The following is a 7,796-nucleotide window of genomic DNA, read 5'->3' as shown; positions in this document are numbered from 1 at the left end:
ATATTAGTGTGAAAAAAATCACTGACTACAGCTCTAAGATTAATAATGCATTACATTTTTTTAGCACTTTTTGGATATTCAAAGATGCTGTACAAATAATGTATTTCATGAACTTGGGAGTGTTTATTTTAAATGTAACCATATTACAGACAGAAGACATAATACTGTAATAACAGAATATAGCTCAAGTTCATTCTGATGGTGGCTGCGACAGACAGAACATGAATACTGAAAATAAATAAGCCTTTCCCTATACTTTGACTCTGTTTGATTTTATTTTGTAACAGCACAAGAAAGTTGACTAAAAATGGAAAATCCAACATGATCCCACAAAAATAGAATGCATTATTTAGGTAACAGGAAATGGCAGAGGTTTATTACTGGCCAAAATGAACTTGAAATCCATATTTAGACAGGTGTGCGATAGATGCTGAACTTGAAGGACATGCTGGTAGACACCTTACTCCATTAAATACATTTTTACTACTCTACACAGTCAGATATATCTTACTTATCTTTGTTCATGATCAGCCTCACAGCAGCCTGGTCCTAAACTAACCCATTTTTCACTCAACACTCTGGATTGGTCTTAGAAACTCCGGTAGGTGGTCATGTCCTTGGGCTCTTTGCTGGGGACACACCAGTCGTCAGCTTCGTGGATGGTTTTGTAGTGTTTCCAGGCAGACTTGTTGTACACTGGAAGTCTCTCTATTGACTCTGTGGACAATGCCTAAAAGAACAATGGCACAACGGATGGTTGAAAGTGTATGCATGTTTATATACGCGAAAGAGAAAGAAACAAACCCATTTAACTATTAGAAAACCAAATTATTCATTGCATTAAAGACTTTTTCCCAGAGACAATTTTAGTCTTTATTATTATCTTATATATATATATATATATGATATATATATATATATATATATATATATATATATATATATATATATATATATATATATATATATATATATATATATATATATGATATATATATATATATATATATATATATATATGATATATATGATATGATATGATATGATATATGATATATATATATATATATATATATATATATATATATTATATACACACACGCACACACAAATCTTTAATGTATATATTTCTTTGTATGTTTAACTACAGGGACTACAGGTGAAAAGTAGCACTAGTACAACCTGGTCTCTTCTTTTAAAGTAAATGCATATTGTGCACTGTCCTTTTTTAAATAAATAAACTTAACAAAAATGTAAGGCAACAATAAGCTCCTTAGTAACAATGTACTCTTTAATATGGATGATCAAACCTCAAAAGAAAAACTGATTTCCATACCCGTATGTAGATTATTGCATCTGTCCCAAATCCCTCCAAAGAGTACAGCTTCAGGTCTCCTTGGAAGTACCGGGCATAAAGACGAGAAATGGGCAGACCATAGCCATAACCAGCCTGAAAAATAAGCAGGAACTAATAATCAGTGATTTTTAAAAATAATATGTGCATTCTTTCAACAATAATCAGCTCTGACCAGAGGGGCGGCGTGAGAGCGCTCTATGTCAGGTTTGGGCGCAGTGGAATAAGTGTAGGTGAAGAGTCTGTCAATCTTTCTCAGTGGGACACCTCCACCACGATCGCTGACCTGTTAAATACAAAGACAAAATCATGAATCTGTTGAGTCAATTTGAAAAAATAATTTAACTGTAGAGCAGATTTTTTTTTTACCTTTACTGTCAGGTCTTCTGTGCCCAGAGCAACATGCGCCTGGATTGGGGGATACTCCATAGAATCCCCATATAACTCCATGGTGGCGCGCATGGCATTCTGTCAATGGAAAGGTTTGGTTACTTTGACAGAGTAATACAGATTACACTACAAGGATTTTTGAAATAAAAGAACAAATACCTTGAAAAGTTCAAAGACCATGTGGTACAAATGGGAGGGAACATAAACCACTGTAATAGGTTTATCTTTTTCTTTTGCTGTAGAGATGTAATATACACATTATTATGTAGAAAAACAAATATAATAGACTATACTGGACCATAAAGATACCTACTCACCGTTAAATTCCTCTAGTATGAGGTCAGGAGAGTTCATGTAGTAGCGGTCACAGAGATTTCTTGCATTTTCAAAGGCATCTGTGACAATGAGAAAGATGTGTGGTTAAAATTCCACTTCAGAACATTGAAATAATTTGTTGATATTTTGCAGAAACACAAGAGCTCCATTCTCACCCCTGATGACCTCACTGACGCGGCAGTGTGGGTCAATACCTCCAATCTGTTTAGGATGGGCTGGATTCACCTTCACCTTGCCACCAAAGAGGAGTGCTGAAATATAACAACATACAACTTTATAAGCAGAAGTAAATGGAAATTAAAATATGGTTATCAACTCACTGTGTTGGTTTAGGAGCATTCTGATGGATATTCTACTCATATAGAAACGATCAAGGAAATATTGAACGTTTTGGCTCACTACTGGGTCCATTCCATAGGTGTCCTTGTACTCCACCACTCCCTGAGCCATGGTGGGAATGACGTCATTGTGTCGATTTCGAATCTTTATAACAGCGTCTGTAAAACTGCAGAAACATCGAAGTATTGATACAGTGAAGTGACGTCACGCTGGGCTGTCAAAAACATTCCACTATTAGAGATATATATGTAGCTGTTACCATGGTGACATAATGTACACATTAGCAAACATTGACAAAAGAAAAGAAAGAAAGAAAAGACACTTTTAAATAACACATTTTCAGGACCACGTAATCAGTACAAGCATTCACGGTCCTGTTTAAGAGAGAGTGATGAACTGAAAAACTGTTGGCTAATTGCAGCTGGCTTGTGACCGCAATTTTATATGTGAGACTTGTGTAAAAGCACAAATCAGTTCACCTGTTGTAATTCCAATTAAATCAGTTCTCTGCTCAGATTGTGTTAAAATAAATCTCAGATTAAAATCTAACTTGAGTTGCATAGCTTCTAACAGAGTACAGCTTTCAGTTAGTTTCACACCCCCAGGGAATGATGATGACATCAGCTGCAAAGTATCAATAATATTCTCTTTCCTTTATAGACAGAAACTTACTCATAGATGGTTTTTTCATCATCTGCATTTCTTTCTTTGAACTCAAGAATGTCCTGAAAACTCTGCATATACCTGCACAATAGTCAATAAATCATCAATTAGTGCAATGGATAAATCAGTAATAAAAATATTGACAAAAAACTTCTTAACAGATAAACATCTTAAAGCAGTGTCCATACCAGCTCTGGACCAGTCGAACTGAGGGAGTGCGGAGTAGGTGATCAGGAAGCAGATTGATTTCTTTCATTATGTTGGCCAACCTCACTGGCAGCTCCTGTCTGAGGAAGGCGAAGGAGGTTTTCTCACAAGCATTTTCTGACCCTGAAAAGTGTAAATAGAAAATTATTAGACATTTAAGTTACACATACACCAACGGTTTAAGACTTACATCTGTTAAACATATAGAACGGGCTATACATTATTCGAACAATAGATTAGTATTACATCAAGTAACAACTGATTATGAAGTGTTTCATAATATAAAGACATTGCAACAGTCACAATGGGGAGTTACTACAGAGCAAAAATAAAAATATGAACAAAAAGATAAAAGGAAAAGAACTACGCAAGTTTGTCTTACCAAAGTCCAGAAACTGCTTCATTGACAAAGGAGAAGGTGAGAATCTGGAATAAAAGTCTATATCTTTTGTTATGGCCACACTACTCCTCAGAAACCTAAGGATCCTCATGCTGTTTGCTCTGTTAGAGATAAAACGATATCTAGAAAGATTTAAATACTTATGACAAAGCGTCAACAACAACAACAACAACAGTTCGTGCGTTTAGTTAGCCAAGTTGACATTAGCTTAATGGCTAGTTTGAAATGAGAACTGCGTATTTGCGGTCAGTATGTTATCGTTCATTGATAAAAATGCCTGAGGATTCCATAGTCCCTGTCGTACTTATATATATTTTAGATCTTCAGTTTGAGGGCAGACTGGTCAAGCTATCAAAATGTCATGGTTGTAGCAGGTGTCCAGTTTGCAGTGGGCTACTTTCTTCAAAGAGTAACAGTGAGGCCAAGAGAAGTGAATGTAAAGCTTTGTCTTCAACGCCTCCGCTCCGCGCCATGGATCTATATAGTTCTATGCTCCGTGCTCACTAAAACCAACACAGAAGGCTGAAACGAGAGGTTTTAAACCACAAAGAAATACAAACATCTAAAGCAAAACTTAGTAATTATAAGTTGAAAATAATATTAAAAGCCGAACCTTAAGACTGTGACCAACTTTAACGATGGTACCCGATGGCTTTATTCAATCCCGTTTACTTCTTTTTGTAACTACGAAGCGCATTGTTGAAGTAGCTGTCCATTAAAGCAGAAAGGCGGGATATTTCTATAGTTATTCCCAAAGAACCACCGGGACGACTCCAGGACACCAGGATACAACTCTCTTGATAAAAAAAAAATACTTCGTACGCTTTGTCGTCATTTCCGTAAGTGCGCCATGACTGTGGACTGTTGTTGAAGCGGTAGGCCACGTTTTATGAAAATATGTTTCTTGAATTTTAAAATACTTGTGGTCTAAATTCATTTTAGAAATAACCATTTAATACAACGGGTTACTGAAGTTAAGGTTGCCGTGGCGATACCAGACAACTGAAGTGACCGTGAAAGAAGGATTTTGAGACCCGCCAAAACAGTAAGGAAGTGACTGTTTGCTAGTGCTAACACGCGTACATAGTAAACAAAATGAGTGGCGGATTTTCATTCGGACAAGGATCTGGGGGGTTTAGTTTTGGCCAGGCAACTACAGCCGCCCCTGTGACAGGATTTGGGATGCCCACATCCACCACGGCACCCTCGGGAGGCGGTTTTACGTTTGGTAATGCTGCTCAACCCAGCACCAACTCCACCGGCGGTTTTACTTTCGGAACCCCGGCCAAGAGCACCGCTTCTGGAAGTGGCTTCTCGTTTGGGACTCCCACTACAACCTTCGGCCTGGGCTCGGCTCCTCAGACGACCACAGCTACAGGGTTAACGCTAGGCTCTACAGCGGCCCCGGCTGCGGGCGCAGGGTTCACTCTGGGCGTCCCTCTGTCCACGCAGAGCACCGCTGCACCCACTGGAGGAGGGTTTACTTTTGGAGCTGCCACCCAGGCCCAATCAGCGGCAGCTCCCGCAGCGACATCCGCATCATCAGGCTTCGGCGGCTTCAGCTTTGGCACCAAAGTGCAGGCCACTGCCACTACAGCAGCAGCCCCTACTACTGCAACAGGTACAGTGCACCCCATCTCATCATTGTTGCTAATGTGTTAAACATAAGTTGTAGCTACAACTGTTTGTCACGTTGAATAAAACTTTTAAACTTTACTGTCACCCCATGGTTATTAGGTGGATTTAGTTTTGGATCTGCAGCACCCTCTACACTAACCCTGGGGAGCCAGCCAGCTGCCCCAACAGTAGCTACCACCGCTCAACCTTCAGGCTTCTCTCTGGGCATCAAGCCCTCCTCTACACCTGCTCCTTCAACCACCCAGCCCGTTCAGTCCACAGCCCCATCCCTGTTCTCTCTTTCTACAGCTGCCTCTAGCACGGCTCCAGCTTTGGGCACAGGCTTTGCTCTGCCCATTGCTCCAACTTCAGTAGCAGCCAGCACTGCTCCAGCCACTACAACAACAGCGTTATCTTTGACGCTGAAACCTCTGGGAGCTGCTACCACCGCCTCTGCTTTGACTACTGCTACCACAGCAGCAGCAACCACAGTTGGGACTACTCCTGGCTTCACCTTGGGGATCAAACCTACTGCACCTAGTACGAGCACAGCTATAACTACAACTGCTGCTACCACTACTACCACCACCACTGCTCCTCCAGTGATGACTTATGCCCAACTGGAGGGCCTCATCAACAAGTGGAGTCTGGAGCTGGAGGACCAGGAGAGGCACTTCTTGCAACAGGCCACTCAAGTGAATGCCTGGGACCGCATGCTGGTGGAGAATGGCGAGAAGATCACGTCACTGCACAAAGAAATGGAGAAGGTAAAGCTGGACCAGAGGCGGTTAAATCAGGAGCTGGATTTCATCCTGTCCCAGCAGAAGGAGCTAGAGGACCTGCTGTGTCCCCTGGAGGAGTCTGTGAAAGAGCAGAGTGGAACCATCTACATGCAGAATGCTGATGAGGAGCGTGAGAGAACATATAAGCTCGCTGAGAATGTAGACGCACAGCTCAAGAGGATGTCCCAGGATCTGAAGGAGATCATAGAGCACTTGAACACATCCAGCGGCCCAGCTGACACTAGTGACCCGGTAAGAGTTTTAAAATCTGCCTGTGAAGTGTGAACGTGAACCTGTTCTGGTTTGTAGTAATTATTTTAAATTCTCTTTTAGCTTCAACAAATTTGCAAAATTTTAAACGCACACATGGATTCTCTTCAGTGGATTGACCAAAATTCAGTTCTGCTGCAGAGAAGAGTGGAGGAAGTGTCCAAAATGTGTGACAACCAGCGCAAGGAGCAGGAGAAAACCTTCAGATTAACATTTGACTGAATTTGCAAACCAAACATTGCTTTATTGTTAGTCACAATAAAGGTTGTGATATAGTGATATATCCTTTTCAGAAGCTATTTTCAAGGTAATCTATTTTGTACAGATGCATACAGATAAGATGTTCTAAAGTGAATGGCAGTTCTAAAATAATAACACAGATTTGGCTTCAAACAGGTTAAAATAAATTAATTGAAGCAAATTGACATTGTAAACAGTTTTATTATTCAACAAAACAATTGAGACAGATCACATTTTCCCTTTTGAATGTAGAACCAATTTTTCTACAGTGCAGAGCTACAGTACAGTGGATGCTACCTGTTTCAATGGTCCTTTCAGGGACTTTCTCCAGATACATTGTTTATTTTGTGAAGACTTAATGTACCTGAATTCAGCCTTGTAAAATAAATTGTTTTTGCATAGAAAAAAAAAACTGGACCCAAAATGTACATTTTACTTACATTCACATAATTTTACAGTGTACCTTCTTCGCACGGACCAAATGTAGGTGCAAAGCTCCTTTAACAGTATAAAGCTCAGTCATTTGTTCTGCTACGCAGATTCAAGGCCAAAACATTTTTGGCTGCAAAATTGCATTTCAAATATCAAAAAATAAATATACAGTGCTTGCACAAGTATTTCATTATTTACAAAACTTACAAAATGTTGACAGTGTCTTCAAAACACATCTACATATCGCTCATGGTGAGCCAAAGTTTACAATGAAGTAAAATAGTTCAGTGTAGAAAGTCCAGGGACCTGAGTTTAACTCAAATCATGAGTAACTTTCATTGTTGATCCAAGTGGTCATCCATTGCTTTTTGTCCAAAGCATCAAGTTTCACTTTCCCGTCTTTATATTCCAAAGACTCCTTCCGTATCCGCACAGCGTTGTACCGAGGGACAGCCACTGTGTCCTCCTGCTTGGAGCGATTGAAGAATCCACACTATAAAAGAAGAAATATAGTGGTTACAATTAATTTACTACAATTTAACAGTTATTTTAAAAGCATGCATTGATTTTGAAAATACTTTATGCAGCCAAGCAAAGCAAGACTTGAGCAGAAGCTCCAGCACAAGTCATTTGCATTGTTCTAAAAATGCAAGTGAAAATCCAGAGACATATTGTACAAAATACACAGAGAGAAATGTGGTGGTCATGTCTCAGTGTGCCCAGGATTATTGCATTAGTTAAGTACAATATGTACAATATGTGTGTG

General features: G+C 39.6%; 3 protein-coding genes across 5 annotated transcripts in view; 1 reads left to right on the top strand and 2 right to left on the bottom strand.

Moving 5' to 3' along the window:
- Positions 1 to 99: 99 nt before the first annotated feature.
- On the bottom strand, positions 100 to 4,525 carry pdk1 (pyruvate dehydrogenase kinase, isozyme 1). 2 transcript variants are annotated; one of them, XM_020931896.2, is made up of 12 exons: positions 4,303 to 4,525; positions 3,672 to 3,790; positions 3,271 to 3,412; positions 3,092 to 3,163; positions 2,401 to 2,585; positions 2,236 to 2,331; positions 2,062 to 2,139; positions 1,904 to 1,980; positions 1,724 to 1,822; positions 1,530 to 1,640; positions 1,337 to 1,450; positions 100 to 730 (listed from the first exon to the last, which is right to left on the bottom strand). In XM_020931896.2, the coding sequence occupies exons 2-12, from the start codon at positions 3,778 to 3,780 to the stop codon at positions 590 to 592; spliced, it is 1,224 nt and encodes a 407-aa protein (XP_020787555.1). In that variant the 5' UTR covers positions 3,781 to 3,790; positions 4,303 to 4,525; the 3' UTR covers positions 100 to 589. The 2 variants fall into 2 exon arrangements, with proteins under 2 accessions (XP_020787555.1, XP_055009465.1); XM_055153490.1 differs by lacking the exon at positions 3,672 to 3,790.
- nup62l (nucleoporin 62 like) lies at positions 4,509 to 6,779 on the top strand. Its single transcript, XM_020931823.2, has 3 exons — positions 4,509 to 5,310; positions 5,427 to 6,340; positions 6,422 to 6,779. Exons 1-3 carry the CDS (start codon positions 4,785 to 4,787, stop codon positions 6,578 to 6,580), a joined length of 1,599 nt encoding a protein of 532 aa, XP_020787482.1. The 5' UTR covers positions 4,509 to 4,784; the 3' UTR covers positions 6,581 to 6,779.
- Positions 6,780 to 7,796, bottom strand: part of itga6a (integrin, alpha 6a) — a 22,035-nt gene continuing 21,018 nt past the window's right edge. Inside the window, exon 25 of one of the 2 annotated variants that reach the window (XM_055153459.1) lies at positions 6,780 to 7,523. In XM_055153459.1, coding sequence (XP_055009434.1) covers positions 7,353 to 7,523 — 171 coding nt within the window. In that variant the 3' untranslated portion in view covers positions 6,780 to 7,352. The remainder of the gene's footprint in view (positions 7,524 to 7,796) is intronic. The other variant, XM_055153463.1, reaches the window with a different exon arrangement.

Source organism: Boleophthalmus pectinirostris, unplaced genomic scaffold (genome assembly GCF_026225935.1).
Source record: "Boleophthalmus pectinirostris isolate CB_2022bp ecotype Guang Dong unplaced genomic scaffold, ASM2622593v1 HiC_scaffold_1, whole genome shotgun sequence".
In the NCBI taxonomy this organism is placed as follows: Eukaryota; Metazoa; Chordata; class Actinopteri; order Gobiiformes; family Gobiidae; genus Boleophthalmus; species Boleophthalmus pectinirostris.
This window is presented reverse-complemented; position numbering and strand designations above follow the sequence as displayed.

Bases quoted from the DNA above. Each gene is read 5' to 3' on its own strand.
- pdk1 (XM_020931896.2), bottom strand. From the start codon at position 3,780: ATGAGGATCCTTAGGTTTCTGAGGAGTAGTGTGGCCATAACAAAAGAT. The intron at 2,140-2,235 runs GTGAGAATGGAG...TCATTGTCACAG, and splicing joins CGTCAGTGAGGTCATCAGGG to ATGCCTTTGAAAATGCAAGA. The intron at 1,641-1,723 runs GTAAAAAAAAAA...TGTATTTAACAG, and splicing joins CAGAAGACCTGACAGTAAAG to GTCAGCGATCGTGGTGGAGG.
- nup62l (XM_020931823.2), top strand. From the start codon at position 4,785: ATGAGTGGCGGATTTTCATTCGGACAAGGATCTGGGGGGTTTAGTTTT. The intron at 5,311-5,426 runs GTACAGTGCACC...CATGGTTATTAG, and splicing joins AGCCCCTACTACTGCAACAG to GTGGATTTAGTTTTGGATCT. The intron at 6,341-6,421 runs GTAAGAGTTTTA...ATTCTCTTTTAG, and splicing joins CAGCTGACACTAGTGACCCG to CTTCAACAAATTTGCAAAAT.